The following is a 22,331-nucleotide window of genomic DNA, read 5'->3' as shown; positions in this document are numbered from 1 at the left end:
TGAAGATATAATTTATCAAGATATCCTCCTTTCTTAAATGCATATACATTTTTATGTGATAGACATTTCCTATTAACACTCGGCAGTGGGAATCCTACTCTTAACAAAGTAAATAACGCGGCAAGCGTTGATACATCGTTACAGTAAACACAATTAGTCGATAAAGCGATTTTGCGCTACTAACTTGATTAATCGAATTGTAATCGAATGATAATTATTATTGCATTCTCGATAGCGATTTCCGACATTAATGGAACTATGGTTTGAGCATTACGCGGTATGAAAAGTTTCTCGGTTGCATCGGGCGCGGGCCGGGCGGCTTGGGACTTGTTCAGAGTCCGTTTCAAGTCCGAAAGTAACCCCTGCCATTCTTCGGTGGGGTAGCACTATTCAATGAATTCAGAATGCGTTTGGAGAGTCTCCAGCTCCTTCCTTGCCCACCCCCTTTTCCAGAAAAGACGTATGAATCGTCGTCGGATGGTTGCGGTTCCCTGAGCGTGGGACACTTTAGAGCTTATGTCCCCGGAATACGTAACGTGGGATTTCGGTATGGCGCATTCTTTCTCATCCCTCTGCCAACCTTCATTCGTTCCACCTTTTATTTCGCCGCGATTCTTTTCAGTATTTTGGGTATTAAAATCATCTTTCTCTCTTATGCAAGCGCGCCACATTTATTAGACTCACGATTGTATTTCGAATAGTATTTTTATCGTATTATTTCTAGTTATAGAAATTATAGATTTTTAATTAATTAAGTTTTTCATTATTGAGTTAGATGAACTGGCCTGATCAGTATTCCGCCGTATTATAGTGTAAAAATATAACTTGTCGACATTACATTAGAGAATACAATGAATATTTTACTTAAATGTTTTTAACAACACTCCACTTTATGTCAATAACCAATTAAAAAGCGATATCAACGCATCGCTTTAACCATAGCGATATTTTGTTGGCCCTTTCTGATCTTAACAAAACATGGTTGGGTTTATTGGATGTTTGTCCAGGATTGTGTCGTCGCGAACGAAAATAGGATGCACCACCAGCCGCCTAAACTGCGCTTTACGACTGGCAGCGTCGTAAAACGTAATGCAAAACGTTTACGAACCAACGCCCGTCGTACATAAATTTACACATCATAAGATTTCGAACTCACAAATGCATTTCGTACGTGTTATTTAAGGACAAATGATTTTATCGTAACTTAGGAATAGAAGAAGATCCTCAATTTCCAAGTGCATATTATATCTAATATTTTTTTTACGCATATACCATATACATATAAATGTTGGCGGTTTTTTTTTCGGATTTCGTGATATCGACGCATGCAGCATATTTGTATAACTGTCTTCTTAATTATTATTATTATACGTTCTATTACTATTGCTATTGCTATTATTTTTTAATTTTTTTCTAATTTTTCTTGTAATGTCGTTAGAAGTTTTTGTATGCTATTATAAATGAAATTAAATTTACATATTGTACTATATGTATTTATTTATATGTATTATTAATTCTGTTATAATCTCTCTGACAGTGTTTACAAAATAATATGTATTTTTATCGCGAAAATGTTTTATTAAGTGTAAAATATTATTCAGTGTGACAATATGTAACAATAATTTATGGTACACGTAACCAATATAAGGGTTAATTGAGACACTAAAGGTTCGTCATATACTCTAGAAAATTAGTCGTCGTACTCGTCGTACTCGTCGAAGGGATATACCTACAAACCTGGACTTCTTTTTCTATCATCCTCCACCACACCCCTGCTGATCGCTTTTCTTTCTTCGGTTAAGGGTGGTGGCGTTGCCTCAACCTCGCCCTGATCCGTAAATATTGGCGACCCCGTAACAGCTCCTCGTAAAAATCACTTGATTACAACCCCTCCCTTCATCATCCAAACGTCGTTCATCAACGGAGAATTGCAATAAAAAGTAGGCGCTAGCGCTTCTTTTTATATAATTATTTAAAATATAGTGAAAAAGATTACGTTATTCGTGTATATAATTTTAACCGTGACAAAATTATGACAAAAACAGAATTTTTTAGTTTAAATTCCATCTTTTTTAACTTTTAAAATAATCGCTGATGGTCATAATCAGATTTAATAATCGGGCTAGTTTGGTTCGAATAATATGTAGAACGATGATTACGAAGAAAGCATCTTTTCGCTTCGTGACTGAAAAGCGATTTAGAAAATGGCGTAACAAAAGTGAAGATTAAGAGATCGCATTTTGACATTTTATTAATCGTAGAACCGTAAAAGTGAATTAATTCTCAACGTGATGAGAGAGATGTTTTACAATTCATTTTTAGGAATATGAAATTGACGACAAGTTTTTGAGTTTAAATCGAACTGTAGAATTGTTTAATCACATTAATTAGAAATCCTTAAAAAGAAGGTCTAGATATTAGCTTCATTTTGTCTATGGATTCTGTGAACACAAATTGAAGATGATTAATTCCTATAGTTCTAAAACCTCCAAGTTATACCAATTCAGCTACTATTCAGCTACTCATAATACGATATACTCGTGCTTGCATGCCGATCGAAGAATTGTTCCAATGCTTTTCGATACTTTTTACTTGACTTTTTATGAGAATTGTGCGTGTCACTATGGTTCGATAACGTATATTGCGTTACCTACGATATTTTTTTCGGACGTAATAACGGCGCATAGCCGCTAGCCGCGCAACGCGTCACCCTCGATATTTCAATAGGCTGAAACTCGATACGATCTGATCGATAGTTCGTCCATATTGTTGCCACGGGGTGGAAACGTGCCATGTATATCGTTACGTTATGTAACCTGTTAAGTGGCTTGATGTTGTTACGGATTTTAGAGATTATTGCGTACATCAACGGATAAATCTCGCTGCATTCCGTAATTTTACGTATGTACGTGCGGCGCTTTAATTCGCTATTTATTCATATATTGTTGCGATGTGCATTCGTGATAACGATTATTATTTGTCTCGTCAATATTACAAAAGCTCGTATTTTATTTCGTACTAATTTCTAGGTAGGTGCTCTTTTCTCATTTCTGAGCTGTCTAAGCCGTACATGCCGTTTCTGTTTCAGATTCTTCTACCTGTATCACTTCTCTTTTTACGCCTATCATTATCGATTTAATGGACAGTACAGCAGTTTGGCGCTGGTCACATCTTGGCTTTTTATACAGGTGAGTATTTCGTTGTCGTTCATCGATCTTTGTCATTTCATTAAACGTCAGAGTGATAGACGGCGGATATAGGTAAGATCCTTTTATTAAATCTCTATTTAAATTTGAGAAATTTACCCTTGATACGGTCCCGCAAAGTATGATCAAGGAAGAATGCGGTTGGGAATAAATTGCTTGGTGAAAGTGTGCGAACTCGAGTACTTGGTAAGGCACAAGTATTTATGCGGTGTATTTTGGGATTAAAGTGTGGCGCGCCGTCGGATCGTGAATCAATCGTCTTCGCGTTAAAAAACAAAAATAATAAAAGAAAAGAAACTCCTACGGGAAAATAGAAAAGTTTTCCCAAGAAAAATTGCTCTTTTGCATTGAAACGGACATTGATCACGAATATTCCGTGACCTACTTGCGAATACTTTAGTCGATATGGTCGGGCTAAGTTTAGCAAGAAACTCCTGCGGCAATTGAACTGTTGAAAAATTGTGTCATGGGTACTCTTTGTCTATCTTTCCGAGCAATAATAATAGGCATTCTACATTACGTAGAATGTCGTTAATTAGACGATATTTGACCTTTAGATCGATGAACGTTACATTCACTTCTGAATAATCTGTTTAAATAAGCGACTATAAGTTTCGTGCATTGGGAAGTAAGAGTGAATTAAAATCTGCCAACAAAGAAATCAAATTTTATAGTGCTGCGCTTTCCAATATAAATATCACATTTGAATTGAACCATTAAAGAGAGAATACCGAAGAATATCAGAGATATAGATTATATTTATTGTCCAGTGTGGTTTCGATAAAATAAATGGTACGCCTGCAACATTAATCTTTTTCATTGTTTCTACATTGCGTTAATTAATGTTAAAAACATAAAACTTTGCTGGATTAAAAAGTTTATTCCGAAATTGTATGAAAGAGACGTTGAGATAATTGAAAAAATATGCTGTTTATTTAAAAAGCTTTATATTTAATTATCCATCGCATAGCAGCGTTTATAATAAAATGACGATGATGAACAATCGTATCATGAAACCGTCTTTTGATTATCGATTTTGGCGATGTAATTATGTCCCGAGCCCATATAAAGAATAGAATGTGAGTCCGATTTGTGTGACCCGGGAAAAGCGGAGTTTGCACTTCCGCTTTTAGGAATCGCGTCGAGATAGATGAGGGAGAATGGGAGCATATTTTGCATGCGATCTCGTCGGCTACCGTTGGGAGTCCTGCGATTGACAGCAACGGTAGCAGGACGAAGAACGAGCCGTGCCACGACCGTGGTCGCTTGACTGGATAGCCTAAAGCCGCTATCGCTCAAACTTAAGTTACGTAAACGCAACCGGGACAATGCTCCTGACAGCTCGATCGATAGAAATAATTTAATGCGGCTTCTTGGTTTCCACTTTCCATATACAAATGCGCGTAAGGATACTTTAATGCGGGAATCTCGTTCTCTCATCGAGAAGGGCGTGTCCCGTTTCTTCCATTAAGAACACGGTCCGTTAAGTAACCGTGAGATACTGTCATTTCCCATTGGCTGTTCCATTAGGAATATGTATACGCTAATGCTCTTGACCTTAAAACTTACTCATTTGCAACTTTAGGATTATTTTTATTTATCACGCTACTATTGTCTTTTATCTATACTATAAAGTGGATTGTTACTGCTCTCATTTGTCATCAGTCATCAGTATCACGTTTGTATCACATTGTTCGCGACAATAGTATATTGTGCACCAAGGGGCGAAAGTAGCGTTTTTCAGACGAGTGTGAAGTTTGCCGCCCGAGCCGAAGGCGAGGGCGGCAATCACACGAGTCTGAAAAAGCTTTTGCCCCGAGGTGCACACGATATTTTTCACAATACCTTTACGTAAAGTTCGACTTCCATGCCTAGAGAGAGGCGAGAGTGGTCAATTTCACGCCAAGGCGGCATAGCGGGCGGAAAGTAACCACTTTCCTCCCTAGGGCGGAAAGTGACCACTTTCCACCCGCTAAACAGGGAGGAAAGTGGTCACTTTCCGCCCTAGGGAGGAAAGTGGTTACTTTCCGCCCGCTATGCCGCCTTGGCGTGAAATTGACCGCTTTCGCCCCTCTCTACAGGCATGGAAAGTCGAACTTTCCGTAGAGGTGTTGTGAAAAATTTATATATACTTGAGATTTTTTCGGTCTTTGCATTTCGCGTCGTCATGTTCAACGTTGACGAGTCATCGGTTATAATTGTGCGTTCTCTCTGCATATAAGTCAAGTATATCTATCGAGTTACGACAAACGATCGATCGTAATAGAACATTTGCTATAAGCCGCCGGAATTTTAGAAACAAATTTGCCTGCTATGCCAATAATACGATGGGTAATCTGATTGGAGAGCGTACTTTGATAACGCAATAACTTATAATTAGATGATCGCGATGGCCGTATTAACAGGTATTATTATAACGGCGTTACGATAGATAGCCGCTACGTTAATAACTACATTCGATATGTACTGTGTACATTTCACGCGTAAAAACTGAATACCATTAAAGTTTAATGGAGTGGTTAATTCACTCGATAAAAGGTGTAAATGCATCACGATACTGCATCATTACGCGCTGGGGAAAAAGATTACATTACTAAGTCGTATTCGCCATTCAATTGTTGAACATATTTATTGTCAATTATTTTGAAAATTAGTCTAAAAAGTAGCCTAATGTAAAGAAGATTTGTCGAAGCGCGATAATTTTGACAAAATTCTACATGAAACATAGTGTATCAAAAATTGCATATTTTTCTCGCAATTATTTTTATCGTTATAAAATAAATTGATAATTATTTCAGAATGTATTCCACGATATAATCCATAATTTTTCAGATTATATCTGTTAAAATTTAAAATTCAATGTCAGTATTACGACAACAATTATCTGTTATTGTTGTTTGTACATTATAACTTTATTTAATTATATAATTTTATTTTCAATAATTTTTAATAATTTTTTTTACTTTATAGAATATTATCAAACGTATGTGGTGTAGTGATTTTTCAAAAGCGCCCAGGTAAAAATAGTATGTCGACACATTTGAGAATATGATCGAATATAAGTATGCTCTGTAAATAGACCGCGGCTTAAGCCTACGTCGATGATGACAGTCTTTGCTCGACAAGCGGGTTACAGGTTCGTTAACATGATCGACCGTTTAACGAGCGACAATTATTTCCTGGCAACGAGTTCACGAATACCGTGCAGCGGCAAAATTCGAAAAGCCCGGGGGCACGTCGGCCGAGAATCGTTTTGATTCCCGGATGGCAAAGCTCTCGCCGGCTGTTGCTGTAGGTCGGAGTTCAGCCGATTAGCCCCGCGGCGTGATTATACACCGATTCGATATCGGTGTCATTGGCGTTGATTATCCACCAAACGAAAACTCGATATACCCGGATCCCGCTCCCGTTCCCGTTCCCGCAACCGTTCCTCCACTCCGCTCCCCGTCATTCTTTCCCATCCACCTTGGGGGATCCACTTCCCGCTCTTCACCAATCTTCCCACCAGTCTTCTTTTTCTCAAACGGTGCGGAATCGTTCCGCTCTTGCCGACGAATCACCGAGAATACCATTTCCTCCGCGTCGTCGACAGGTGCCCGGACCCGAGATATCTATTTTCCATATCCAGGATTTTTCTTCTCGCTCATCCGCTCGCCACCTTCACTCCTACCTCTGCAGCCTCTGCAGCCTCTGCCCCTCTACCTCCGTGTTATTTGTTCATTTTAGATTTTTCAATCTTGAAAAGAGAGAACGTCAAAATAAATGCGATTGGATGGTTCTCGTTGACACAGTTTGTCACGTCTCAATTCTATAAATAATTCCAACTGCACGCAGCTCGCGTGCTTGGTTTAATCAAGAGACGTCCCTAAATTACCTAATAAAGTAGTAGGATTTTGCAATTTAGGAATAGAGGATTTGGTTCCGCGCGGTACGTGTGAAGAGAAGCTGCGTTATTGTGTGTGCAGTCGTCGTTATCACGATGCACGTATCACGATCGATACCGATCGGCAGAGACAAGGTTCGAAGCGATTGCGGAGAAAGAGAGCGCTGATGTAGAACGAATTTGGCGAATTTCCATATAAATTTGCTAGGCGCGAGCGGCACACACGGCTCACATACACGGAATAAACGAATGCATAGAGCCACACGTGTGCCGGGAGATACAGCTCGCCAGGTGAATTTTTGTTTTCGGTTTCTCCAACGGTGCCCGACACACGGATGCAGGGGGAGTGGCGAATTCTTACAGCGTATTATATATGGCGACAGAGAGACAAAATGCCATGCATGTTATAGATGTCATTCTTTTTTTTGTTTCAGCACTCAATGCTATACTTCTTTCATCACTATGAGCTACCAGTAATTCTGCAGCAGGCGCAGCTTCAGCAGCTCCTGTTTCGTAATCATGCTCAGCCTCAAGCGCAACCAGCAACGCCCAGTACGGCCCCAACCACCCCGGGTCCGGGGTCGTCGTCGTCACCTTCGCCAACGCCGTCGCCGTCGCCGTCGTCGTCGCCGTCGCCGTCAGCGGCGCCTTCGCCTTCACCTTCGTCGAGTCCGAATCCGTCGATACCTCCGACGACGGAACAGACACAGCAAAACTACATTACTGAGCTTTCTCAGCTTGACTTGGAACCTAGCAATGCGGAGGAACAACATGCGAATGCGGATAATGAGCAAACATCCGCGACAACGGCTGACCGTCGAGACAATTCTGTCCGAGGTAAGTCAATTTTAATATTTTTATCTTGCGTTTGCGTTATTTCTCATTGAGTCACCGGCTAGATCAAGTAAAATTTTATTTCCTAGTGTCTTAAAAGAATTAAACGTACCATATCGGATATTTGATATTGTATATTTGATCAAATTTCGATACCCAACATACTTTTTCTATAAATGTAGAGAAACAAATTAAAAAATGGTACATTTAATTATAGCTATTTCAACTTTTATACAACTTTATACAACAGGAAAAAAACTTTCTCCTCTATGACACTTGCGCTTTCGCGAGTTTAATTTTATGAGGCATATTAAGATTTACACATTATTGAGAACGACGAAAAAAAAACTGTATGTTGGCACGACAAGCCGACAGCCGAAAAATGATCCTCTTGGGGCTTCAACGATACCAGAGAAATATTGAGTAATTTTTGAGATATCGTATAACGTATTGTAATCGACAATAATTCCGTGATTACGCATTCCGCGTGCCGGTTCGCGAAATCACGCGCGCGTTTCATCGGTTTAGAGTTTTGAATGAGCACTTTGTAGATCCTGTGTCACTGACACTCGTCGCTTTGGAGCGCCTACATAGTTTGGCACGCGATACCGCGCTATCGTGTTTCAATTCGAACGATCCAACTAGCACTGATTATTTTTCTGGGCTTTTAATTTCACCTCTCGTTTCGCGTTCGTGGCTCGGATAATCGATAATCGTTTTAACACGCGCGCGAGCGTTACCGAGCGTCGGGAACCAGTTTGTTTACAGCTGCGGTTTGACTTACAGTTGCGCGCTCTTTATACCACACCGATTGTTTGACTTTTATTACGGATATTTGTCATCATAAAACTTCTAAATTGTATTATCTTCAAAGTATGATATTTCTTCATGTGGCGGTATATAATAAAAAACAATTGTTGCGTTAAATCGCAGTGTCGGAAGACACGGCAGTGCTCGCCACATCGGCTTCCGTTGCGAAAACGGAAGCAGTGCCCTCAGCGCCCAGAGCTACGAGTTCCTTCACCGATACTTCGTCCTCCGAAGGATTCGAGGTCATCGAGTCTGCCGAAGTGGTATGCAAGGAAGTGTCTGTCGAAGACAAGAAACATTAGACTTTAATCATGCCAAGTGCGTGACAGTCAGAGCACAGAGTGTATCATTTCCGCATGACTGCTTCCGTCGATTTCCTTCCGTAGAAAATCGGCGCAGTTACTTTGTCAAGGGAACTTAACTATAAAGTAATATGGTCTCTTTATGTAAGAGAATGAACAAGATACGTGTTCAATGTTTAATTTCAATGAGGATAAACTTAGAAACCGATTCTTTTAAAATGTCATAAATATCACGCTTCGAAATCAGAAACAATGGACGAAGAGGCAAAGATTTTTACAGTGATGTAATTATAGAAATAAATTTTCTACGGTAGTAATATATGGGAATATCAGGGTTCGATCGGATTTGATTTTATGCAGTTACACGTTTCCATGTTAGATTCATTACAAGTCAAGTATAATAGCAAAGTTACCTGTATGAATTCAGATAGTAATTTCAGAAATGATAAAACATTTTAACTCAGTTTTCAATTTATCGCGGTTGTACGTGAATTATATAATGATTCTTTGTAATGTAATACGTGTAATTTTTTTTTGTAATATTCCATAAGATTATTTTATATTTAATGATACAAGATACAAGAGTTTTTGTACTTATTTGTTGAAAGATATGTTAAACACGAATGCAAAATATATTACGATAAATATTATCTTCCGATTGAAATGCACATTTGCGAGTAGTCTCAAGATTCTTGTTAATTTGTAATTTGTTTACTTTATAAATATATTTCTCTTATTGCATGAAGTGAATAATTTCTGACATTTTTCTTCCATGTATGTATACACACACGCAAACACACACACACACACACACACACACATATATATATGTTTCTATTTAATTATTCTTCGTATTTGTTCTGTCTCATTCATTTGGTGACTATAAAATTTTTACGCTTGTATCCCGCAAAGGTAACATGGTTAAAATAAGAAACATTTACAATTATTACTTTTATCGAACTTCGAAAGACTATAGTAAAAGATTACAAGAAATTATATTTAGAATTGAGATTACTGGAAATTATATTTACATTGAGATTGATTGGAACGCGCCAAAATTTTTGACGAATAGTTTTATGTACAAATTCTTACAGCGAGATAGTTAAACGTTGAACTGTTCTTTGCACTTGTCTCTGCACTCTTCGTCTTTTGAAAATGTTAGGGAAGCATTTGTCGGCGAGACCGCTAAGATTGCAGTTTTTCAGCACGATTAGAATGCCTCTGAATATTCTTTGATTCCCTTTTTTGTTTGTTCTACACATACATTACGACCTACCGAAATAGAGATGAGATAGTAGTTAACAAGTACTTTCGCAAGTAAATTTTTTTAAACAAGTATCGAACAAAGATCGCGTCATTAGAGAATATTATAAAGCGATTTCTTCGGTTTATGTCATGATAAATGTATTAATTATATCAATAATGTTAGATCAACGGACATAACTACAATAAGTAAAATCGTACATGAAGATCATTATGCGATCAATTGCAGTGTTTTCTCTTTTTTCTTAATAATATTTTTCGGTGCTCGATTGTGTTCGCTCGATTAGACTCTGCCTTGATAGAGGCATAGGTATGGAATAGACATGCAATCTCGAATTTTGACTAATAAACATTTTGAAATTATCGAATACTCGTGTAATGATGTAAAAATTTGTTTGACTGCGTAAGAATATTTTCTTGGTATAAATTCATATGTAGCTAATCTTGTCTTGTGCTTATAGTAGCAAATTATTCGGACGACAACGCTATATATATAAGGATGTAGCGAGATAAAACGAGTAAAATCGATAGTATATCTTTCACATGCCCTTTTTCCCCTTTATCCTTTATGATATAGCGTATTTGGGATCTGGGATTTTTTCGAATGTTTCATTCATTCCACGGATATTTCTAACTCATTATTTTATAATTAACCCATCAGTTTAACGCGGGTTTAATTAGCTTAAGTTGCAATTGCCGTTTGCTGGAATGACAAAACGTTGCGTGCTATTAATATAAATAAAGATAAAGATGAAGAAAATGAGAAGGATCGGAAACATATAAATCGCGAAAGAAACCGCTTCTGACGGAATCGCCGATGCCGCATTCTCCACCTTGATGCGTTGTTACTTAGGATTAACGATAATCGTTATAATGTAAGTTTACAGTGATATAATTTATCCGTTCCGGAGATTTGTCATTTAGTGATACATACTATGTATCATTGGTAAGCGAAATGGCATGTTTTTTTTATTACGTGGACTGGGACATGTATGAAATATTGAAACGATTCGTGCAAAGGAAAACGAGACGAGCTAGCACACTCATTGGAGACCGACGTTAGGAACAAATGATGCGTATGTATTTATCACGTATTGTTAATGTAATTTGTCGATTTTGGCGTGCATCAGCGTACTATAAATGATATTGATGCTGAGCTAAGCGATATTCCGACGAATGACATAATAACGAAAAGTAAGAAACAATTGCGCGAATTATACAAATGTGCTCAGTTAAGAGATACAAAGAAGCTCGAAAAGAGAAGATTATTTAAGAATATCGACTGTAAAAGCTCCGATTATCGTTTTGTTTGTTGTCTCCCGAGTCACATTTGTAGACGAGCGCTTCTGAAAAAATGTTTTTTTATTATTTATATATTTTATTTCTTTTGGTTGTATATATTATTAAATAATATTGTTACTATTATCCCTATTGTGCTACTATTGCTGCTGTTATTATTAGATTATAAATAAATGCAGAGATCTTATTCTATGTTTCGTCTTGATTTATTATCGATTCAGCATTTAACTCGTCCCATCCCTATGCTATCGCGTTGCTTCGAACAGCACGGCAAATTCGAGATTTAAAAGCGATTCTTGCGAAATTGAAATTGATTGTTCAACTTGGAACGTAAGGCAGAGGATGCGCGGTGGATAGGGAGAACTGTGTTGGATTCCGTCCAAGTCGTGTGGATGGGATTGGCGGGGAAGGACGGGACAAACCGAAATAGACAAATAGACACTGGTATCCCTTTGAAGGAATCAAACAGGTGGCGTGGAGTACGAAGATAACACGATAGAATGGAAAGAGAAAGAGAGAGAGAGAGAGGGGGGGGGGGGAGAGAGAAGGTGGAGGGGAAGACGAACTGCGTGGGCAAAGGTTGGAGGTACGGGTGATTCGTGGAAATGCCCAAAGAGACACGGTGCTCCTACAAATGTAGCGATTTATTTTCATTAAGACATAATTAGGAGTGAGTCGCATCGCGATCCGATTCGTCGCTCGAATCCTCCTCCGTTCCGTTGTATCACTGTTCCGTTGTATGGTATATAGGTATGGAGCATATCGTGACACGCCGCATTGGTACCATTTGAGCTTAATATTTCAAAGATGTGTAATTTTGTCGCGAATATATATATATATATATATATATATAGCATTTTCTTTAGGAATTATCAAGAGATTATCTTCTTTGTCATGGAATTTATTGTTATAGTATCGTTGTGTGATTATCTCTTTTGAAGCAAATAAATTATATAACTGATTATGTGCATTTTTTTCTTAGTGTCACAAAAAGATTTGATCGTTGCATATAAAGGCGCAACTGATTCCACGCTATCCCTTGTGATAGCGATTTTTCGACGATCGGGATTGGAAAGGGTCAGAATGAATAATCTGACGAAAGGGTGAGACGCGAAGGAGAAGCAGGAGGGTATAGTGGGTTGTGTATCGGTGAACAGCTACAGAGCCACTTCCGTATGTCCCGGAAACTCGTATAGAGTCTCAGCTCAGCAGTTGCAGAACGACAGCGGGAAGAGGAGAAGGAGGAGGAGGAGGAGGAGGAGGATGGAAACAGAAAGCCCACAGGGGCTAAATTTGCATCCGGCAAAGCAACCTCGGACTACTTTATTTGATTGGCTGCCCGCAGGGCTGCCTTCTGTCCCTACATGGACGAACCTACACGGATCGTTCTGTGTTTCTCTTTTCCCTCTCTCCGTCCACGTCTTATTTTTTTTTTACTTCTTCCATCTCATTCTTTCTTGTCATTTTGTTTCTTCGGAGTTGTCCCTCTGCCCTTTCCCTCTTTCTCTCATCTTCGGCCACTTTGCTCACCACTAGATAGGTTTCCTATCGGAATCATATCGACGATGGTCGCGAAAAACGCACTTTAACGAATCATGTATAAGCAGCTTCGTTCTTAGAGCGTTCTTTTTGAAGAAATTGATCTAGAGGATATTCTTAATTAACTGACGAAAATTCACAAACGTGCCTTTTGATTAATTCTAATTGATAACCGATATTTTTTAGAATAGTAAATTAAAATTCAATAGGAAATAAATAACAAATATTTGTCCTCGACTAAATTTTACATGGAGATTTTTCTGCGCGATGTGTACTCAATGTTAAATTACCCAAACATTTGATAATAAGTCAAATATATAATGCTGCAGGAATAAAGATATCTAGATATCTATGTCGTCACTTTGTTGCTTGATCGGATGTAAAACGTGAAAACGGCCAAGATGGTAGTAATGATAATGGCAGAGGCATCGATCGGCTTTCGTCCTGTCCAGCAACGATGCTCAACGTCGAAATAATCATCCGTTTTAATAAAAACGGCTTATCCGCGAAACAATGGACTGTCGCTCGCAGGACCGTCAAGCACGTGGTGTCGCGGCATCGTGGCTTGTCTTTCGTGAGAATACCTACCTTGTCCGCTCGCTCGTTCATTCGGCTCTTCCTAAGAGTTAAGCCGTTTTAGCTTTACTTCGCTACGCGCTAAAACAAGGTATCTTAATACGAAGCCACTTCAAGTTCCACGGCGTACCTGAAATTAAATCTTCTTCCTGACGCAATTAAAAACTTAATTCTTGGAAACGCGTTATCATGCTCCGAGCCATAATGAAAAAACTCGCGATGGCACATAAAAATACGAGATGCCAGCGATCTATTGATTTTTATGAGATATTGCAAGTTTCATAAATCAGATCAAATCCGTTTTTTTTTCTGTTTAATAAGACTTAGCGATAAAGACATTTTTTCCTTTAATTTAAAACTGATTTTCAAAAACAATTGCTATTGCAGTTGTTTTTGTATTTTGTATTTTACATTTTACATTTTATTTTTTCCATACATATATTTTCTATACATTTGTATATCTTACGTTTGAATTCTCATTCTGCTTAAAATAATGTATAAAAAACAAATATCAGTTAAGATTTATATTAAATCATAAAGTCATAAAAGATTAAATAAAGTGTGAAAAATAAAATGTATGGTATGGAAATGATTTAAAATATTTAAAAATGTTTACGTGATTTTAGAATTTAATTTTCAAGTATAAAAACGAATATTAAAGTTATGATAACTGTATAGAAATATAAAAATGAATCGCTAAATCTTATTGTTAGTTGACCTTTTCTTGGGTCTTTATATTTGGGGCGTTGTTTCCTTTCCACGCTTCGGCGCGGCGCGACGCGTCGCTCGATAACACCGAGACCGCTTTCTTTGATATATATCGAACCTCGTAAGCGCATGCATAAGATATACGATAATTATATTATTTTTGAAGCAATGCAAATGTGAGTGGCAAAGAAATAATAAGATACTATGATAAGATGCTTGATAGGTTGATGCCTTTCTAACAATTCTAACTACAGATGTAAATTTGTCATCATATTTTAAATAGTTTGAGCTAGCTGCTAGGATGAATGATGATGTTCATTTCTTTATGAGTTTGTATCTTCATTTCATTTGGAAGCATAATGTAAAAAAAAAGGTATCTTTGTTCTGTGTCTCTTTTTCATTGGTGCTCGAAAGTCGGCTGCACAGTTTCGAGGGGCATTAGGTACGTGTTTTCCGGACTTTAAGCCGAGCATCGCCGGAGGAGATCTCATTAATTAGCTAATGGCTTTCTGAGTCTTCTCAGGTATATGTATGCTGCATATGGTACATACAACGAGTATCAGTATTCTTCTTACTTCTGTGTGTCATTAAATTGTCATGGTTGCAAATTCGTTTGTTAGTAATACGACAAATGAATCAGTGATTTTACCATTAGATTTTTCTCCTTTTTACAATAAATTTTTACACACAAAGCTAAAATTGACAAGTGGTATCATATAAAAATAAAGATAACGATTGCATAATATAACTTCACGTATTTTACGCTGCCTATTCTCATACCAAGGAGTCCTACCCTTGATTTCCAGAGGTTACTAACTTTGTATCACCTGATTCTGCTTTGATCGAATTAATCCATTTCCAATTTAATCAAATTGCTTGAATCGTCTAATTTCACATGCGATCTGTTTTCAGGGAACACCGTATCGATACTTTTCACAGTTTGCTTCGAACGTGTCTGAACGTGTCTAGTAATACCCAATTATCTCGAATATTCATGATAACAAATTGGCAAAACGTAAACCATTGAGACGTATCGTATGCTTTATAATACATACATATGCATCCAATAAAACGTAATATATATTTATCATTCTCGAGTATATATGTCGAGGAATCAATTTGTTAGGTTCTACATCCTATTGTAATGTTCTTATGACAGAGGATGTGCGTCTGTAATATCTGCATATGCAGCGTTGTAAGAAAATGAATAAAAATCGCGCGTGAGATAAAACGGTCTAAAATAACATGTCAGAATAAAACAGTACATCGCTCTTCAGAATTATACTATCTCAATTGTTTTGCAATTTGACACTAATGTTATTGATTTGCAATGACGTCAGTGTCGTCAGTGTAGCAATATAACGCTACATGGTTTCATCGTGTTCTAATATTGCAAGCTACGGCTATAATAGATTTACATTTATAATTTATCTTCGATACCTTTAAAGCAAATATTTAATAGCTTCAAAGGTAAGTTACATAGAACTTGTATTTATTACTTTTAACATTGTCTCTTTGTTACTTGAAATTATTGTATGATTTATGAAAGGAAATTTTTTATAATTATTTTGCATAAAATAATAATGTATTATAGTATTTATTAAAACGATAAAAGAAAGAGATAAAGATTCATATACTATATCGACAGACGTGTCATTAAAAACGCGCGTATGGTAATTTTATAAGTTTTATAAGTAACAGGATCCCTCAAGAGCGCGAGAGAATAGCTGCACAATATAGTAAATTTGTATAATTACATCAAACGATCGTTTAAAGCGTCAAACGTTTGTGGGAAGACGAGTTCTGATCTCCACTCGTAATTAATTTGATGATATCAATCCAATTGATTTTCTACCGCAGATAGAGATTTGTCTTATAAGAGTGCTGAATTCGATAATCGCCACGTCTACAATTACGTATCAAAGTCTTTGCCTTCCAGAAATTTTCGATAATGACAAGTTGCGTACGAAATAATATCTTGTCGGTGCTATGTCGAATTAATCATAAGCAATTACTCTCATCATAAGCAATTACTGTCATTCAAATGTTCATACACGTGCCGTATATATAGTTGATTTATTATCTTCTCATTAAGTATATTCTTTTTTATGGTCCGTACGCTCCTTTAATAAAGCGAATGAAACATTGAATAGACAAGAGATTGAGTTTTATATATGCAAATTATAATTATACTTTTTAGAATACGAATTTCACGCCGAATCCTCGCAATGTTTTAATGGAGATAACATATCCGAGGTACTCCTCTGGCAAGTATAACTTCTATTCGCCGGGCTTCCTCTCAGCCTCAGCGAAATTATATGGGGTTCGATGTTACGCTATGTCCCAATTATAAAGTACTCATTGTGCACTGAAACAGCGTCAGTTCCCGGAACGCGATGGAATTTTTAATACAGGCATGATATTTCTCATTAGTTATAATTTATTGTTAATTAGATTATGGACTAAATTGAATCAGCGTACAAGTTTTTATTATACTTTATTATGCTACATACTGACGGAAAGCATTTATTCACTCGCTTCATGCACGTGTGAATTTTTTAACGAATATAGAATAATCATGTTTAAACGACAACGATATTATACATCATTCTTCCATTGAGATTTTCATTTTTGTTATTGCATATTGATTTATTTTCGTCAGCATTGGTAGCGGTCATTAAATATCGCTAGTTGCAGTTGAAAATATCAATGAAATGTACGTATTTTCCGGCGCAATCCGGCGCGATCAGGCGCGTGACCAAAATGAGACAATAACGCAATCTTAGTTTTTTTTTTAAATCTGGAAAGCAGATTCTTTTTACGACTTTATAATGACAAGTCGTTCCGTGTTTGGATGAATTTTCTTCTATAGAAACTCGTCGTTTTCTCTCTTACGCAGGTGACGCATGAGCGTTGAACTGGAAATCCTCCTCTTAATCCAATGAGAAAGTATTTTGCGCTCAATTCTGCAAGGAGCTCAATTCTGCATCTCTCGGTGCCGATGTGGAAGGATAAATATAATTGCCTGACGTTTCAAAGAAGACGCTGGAATAATACCAATGTGTGCGTATGTAAGCAAAAAACTGTGTATCGAGAGGATGAAAAAGCGAAGAGCGCGACAGTGAGGTGCGTTTGATATTCGAATAAATCTTTCCAAGTATTCACATTTATCTGCCATTATATATTATATAAAACTATTCGTTCATACTGATTGTAATAAGACTGTCGGAGTTTGTAATGATCGTATATATAATTCGAAAATGTAAAAGACGAATGGTCTTATTGTTTATATTTATTATCGATATTGCCTAATTATTATGGTTGTGCATATTTTTGTAAAAGATATTATATACTTAGTAGTAGTTATATGTAGTATAGTAATATTGTGACAACATGACATGTATCTCAGAGTATTAAATATTAATGAATTTTTTGAAAAAATTTAGGGGGGCAGGGGGACGATCCTGAATTTAAAGCACTCGCTCCGCCTTGCTTCAACTTGACAGGTTTTCTCCCTGCTCCATTACCCCTTCATATTCTTCCCTTTTTCTCGCGAGATTATTCGCTTATCGGTTCATTGTGGATTCCTCCTATCCTTTATGAGCAGCGGTCGCTTCCCGTGCATGCTAAATATCTTTTCTCGCTACTGCCACCATTCAACCACCAGTTTCAGCTTTGCCTTCTGCAGATGCGTCACTTCGCACAGTTGCGACGAAATAAAGCTTATATAGGGTAAGTAGGATAACTAGTTATACACAAAAAGAGGGAAACAGAAAATATCGGCAAAGCGAGACAATATTGTCCTTTATTTAAAGATATATAAACATAATGTATATAGCTCAATTGTCTCCAAGCGAAAATCGGACCTTGGACTTCTGTTAGAATGGAAAATTTGTATGCCGCAATATCCTATTCATGGTCATGTATCTTGTGTCAAGAATGTTTATCTTTTGTTGGCATTGTATTCATAAAGTATTCAAGAATATCAGATGAATGAAATATACAAAATTAAAATATATGTATATGTGAGATAGTTGTGTTTAAGGCTAAAATTCTGAATATGAAAAGACTGCTGGGGCCTAAAAAAATCTAGAGTTATTGCTTATATTGTTTTTTACATATTTCGTATCACATACGATTATTTGTTCGATGAAAATATTCAATATTGTGTTAAGATTCAATTAAAATAATCTTTACAGTATCTAGATATTAATAACTCGCACGTATTATAATGTATTTCACTAATTGTAAGTGTCGCCGCGCATCGTTGTTATATTATTAATGTATGCAAATTTCAAACAACACCTCTATCTAACACTCAATGCTTGAATCTTGAGCTTCCTATTAACTTTTCTAAATAAGTTCATGAATTAATCAAGTCGTACTGCACACGCAATCAGCTGATTGTTGTTAATACATTTCGAAATTGTTTATAGTGCACTAAAAAAAATGAATCTATCTATAATACATCATGAGATAAATCTACATTATAAATTCAATTATAAACAAATTTATATCAATATGGATTTTCCTGTATTATTCAAAATGCAGGACATATAATTTTTAAAAATAAATCTTCCGTTATGAAAGACTATAAATTCCCATCGATGACGTCAGGCTATTAGGTTCGACGTAGTACGCGACAAGAAAAAGATAATATAATTTCTACGTGCTTCACCCTCTCTCAGCGTTCGATTATCGATTCACGTCACTTTAGTTCGTTCTCGTTGTTCGGTGTCGCCGCTGCTGCTGGCGTTATGTTAAAAATTATACGACAAATTTTTGTATTTTCCAAGATGCAGAAAGAATGTAGCAACATTAAGCAGTCTTTGAAAAAAAACGTGGTCTATTTATAAGCCTTTTAAAATCACTTATCATTTTCTCGGGATTAAAATATTCAAGCGACTTTCACGATGCACGAATACACGTTGAGTTGTTCAACGCTGCTTCATTTTACCATACACATTACAATTCTTTTTACTTGCAGAATTCCGTATTTAATTGTATTTTTTATAATAATTAATTTAAAAAACTATACAGATCTAAGAGATTTTTTATTTATTTCTGTTGCATAAAATGACATATATAATTAGAAATGATTTTTGTTATTATTAGTTGAAAAGAATAAAATTTTCCAATCTATGGTATTTTTATAGGACACATTTAAATATTAACTCAATTATTTACGAAAGCTGTTGTTGCCTGTATTATAAAAGTTTAAATTGTCAAATATTTCTACCATTTTGATGGATCATAAAGCCATTATATTTGTATCCGCACAATTAAAAGAATAAAATTGACAATCAACAATGTAACCGTTATATGCGCACTGAAATATATTTGGAGTTACATAGTAAATCATAGATTTATTCCATAATCGTGAAAAGATATTGCATTTCACGATTTGGACGAATTAAATGTTCAGCGTGTATAACGAGTTTGTTAACGTGATTGAGGTAATTTCAACAATAAATATAAATATAATGTTCTTTTAAAGCACGTGTCGTTCTGATCATTAGTTGATAATTCTTAGTTTACGAATAAATAACTTATCCGGCTGGAGTTTGACAAAGTTTGCGTGTATTAAAACATATATATATATATATATAATTGACAATCAAGTAACTTGAAGTTAAGTTTTAAAGTCGTATTAGTTTTGATTTTGAGACGGCGACATATAGCATAGATGATGTGTGTTTCTCCAAAGAAAAAAGCGACACGAACGACGTCGCATCGTTATAAAAATGCAGCTAATTACACAACTACGGACGAATTAGTTGCCAGTCAGAAACGAATCGGTACGAACATCGCGAGTGCTGCCGGTAATGGGAAAACATTCTGAAAACTTTCTGTTTTCCCAGTGCGTATTAATTTTCATATCCGCGTCTCGTTGCCATAGCTACGGTCATAGCCAGCAGGAGTAATAAGTTTTGGAATAATTTTACGCACAGTCGATCGTATGAATTCGCTCTCTATTCTCTACTCGTTCCCTCTCGTTTTTCTTCAACTCCACCACTCTATCGCGGTTCAACCCACGCGTGTTACACTCCGTTTAACCTTTGTATTCTGTTTCTCTCTCTCTCTCTCTCTCTCTCTCTCTCTCTCTCTCTCTCTCTCTTTCGTAGTACGCACGCGGACTCGTAATGCAATCGACAATTACGTTTAAGGCAGATAATATTGTACGTTCAATAAATGAAATTCTCTTTGCCTTATTTCATATATAGATAACTGAATAATCGAGAAAGAATTTCCTGCTTGGACACCTTTATAGATCTCGGAATTTTTTATCATTTCAATGCATCTCCCAGTTTTTTTCAAACAAAGACAAATTTTAGTAATTTTCTTATGTACATTGAGATGAAAGAGATGAAAGATGATTTATATTGGTGGAATCTCATAGTTCATGTTAGCTCGGCTGTAATCATCCCTATATATGCATTCGTTCATCGCGTGAAATTACGTATCTGACTTTTGATCTTGCTTCGCGCGTGTTTGCGTTAAATTATGTATGATGCGGTCGAGAGAATGTGTATCTTACTAAATACCGTTTATCGTCGTTCATCACTTTCCTCCCAAACTTCTAACGTCCATTTGTCGGCGAATGTTTGCTGCTATTATTTGCGTACACTTGCACTCGTGCCGCTCCGGTTCAAAGGCGATTTCTTTTTGGATTTGATAAATTTGTCTTATCGACTCCTTTCATTCGAGCAGTTACGCAATGAAAACATTTTGGTCGTTTACGTGAGTAAGAGATAAAACTCATATTAGCATACGACTGAGCACTTTAATATACAAGAATTATATAATACTCTTATGTAATTTAGTCTCATTTAGATCGAAAGAGCTTACATACCTGAAAAAAAAAGAAACACGTATCGAAGAAGGTAGTGATAAATGAAGCTGTGACTCTTGCACAAATATCTTACATTATCTTCCATGGTAATTGTTGTTTATTAACGCTATAGTATCATACCTCTGAATTGGTTGTGGAGGCACATAGACAGCAATCAAGACCAAAATAGCAGATGGTAACCGCATCAACGTCGTTACGTAATACGTGGTTATTAGCTATTAACCGTAAATCATGTAAGCCGTGTTAATAATCCATGCATCCAGCAAGTTAACACTATCATTCACGTTATACCTAATAATTCCGCCTAACGTTAATCCACATTTCGAACTGTTTGAAAGAAGACGCGTAATGGAAGCGCTTATATCTAACGCATATTATAGTGTCTATTCTGCTGTCCCCCGTGTATCCCGATACTGCTCTGTTTCGATTCTTCTCTTCTTCTCTTTCATACATATCGATTTGTTGCTCTGATAGTTAAATGAATTTAATATATCAACGTATTCTAAATCTAAATAATTGTATATATCGTTGAGAAGGTGTTTCTCATTCTTATTAGGATTCCAAACATGATAAACACGATTGAATGTGTTGATAAAGAGAAATTAATCATTTATATAAAATAATTTATATAAATACTACAACTATTTACTACATAAATTATATATAAAAGAGATAGAAAGATTGTGCGCATGCATGTCATCGGTCCCGATCTGTGAGAAAAAAGTTAACGATCGAAATCTTCGATTTGCACCATTTTTCCAGTTATTAACCCGATAATGTAAAATAATGTTCTTTTGCGTAAATGTTAATTTATTAATTGACGTCCGAAAAAAAAAACAGGACAGTTTCTTATTTCGATGTACGAGATATTATAATCATGTTGTACACTATCGATTGACGTATGCTGGAGGGTTGCAGGATGGCCTGGTATGAGGCAAAGGAGGGTGCGCGTTAGATGGAAGGGAGGAAGCAGAAGCCCCGGCAGAGGGAGAAGACACCCCCTAATAGAATGCCAATATGATTATGTGTGCCATGCTGCATCCAAACTACGATCTATG

General features: G+C 36.5%; 1 protein-coding gene across 3 annotated transcripts in view; it reads left to right on the top strand.

The window, feature by feature from the left end:
* Positions 1-17,866, top strand: part of LOC139775586 (membralin-like) — a 57,673-nt gene extending 39,807 nt beyond the window's left edge. For 2 of the 3 annotated variants that reach the window (XM_071711673.1, XM_071711672.1), the window contains exons 11-13: positions 3,089-3,188; positions 7,524-7,926; positions 8,857-11,789. In XM_071711673.1, the coding sequence (XP_071567774.1) occupies positions 3,089-3,188; positions 7,524-7,926; positions 8,857-9,035 (682 nt within the window). In that variant the 3' untranslated portion in view covers positions 9,036-11,789. Of the gene's footprint in view, positions 1-3,088; positions 3,189-7,523; positions 7,927-8,856; positions 11,790-17,319 lie in introns of those variants that run through there. The other variant, XM_071711674.1, reaches the window with a different exon arrangement.
* Positions 17,867-22,331: the final 4,465 nt, after the last annotated feature.

This window comes from Temnothorax nylanderi, unplaced genomic scaffold (assembly GCF_030848795.1).
Source record: "Temnothorax nylanderi isolate EJ_2023f unplaced genomic scaffold, tnyl_v1.0 TNYL_tig0101_pilon, whole genome shotgun sequence".
Lineage (NCBI taxonomy): Eukaryota > Metazoa > Arthropoda > Insecta > Hymenoptera > Formicidae > Temnothorax > Temnothorax nylanderi.
This window is presented reverse-complemented; position numbering and strand designations above follow the sequence as displayed.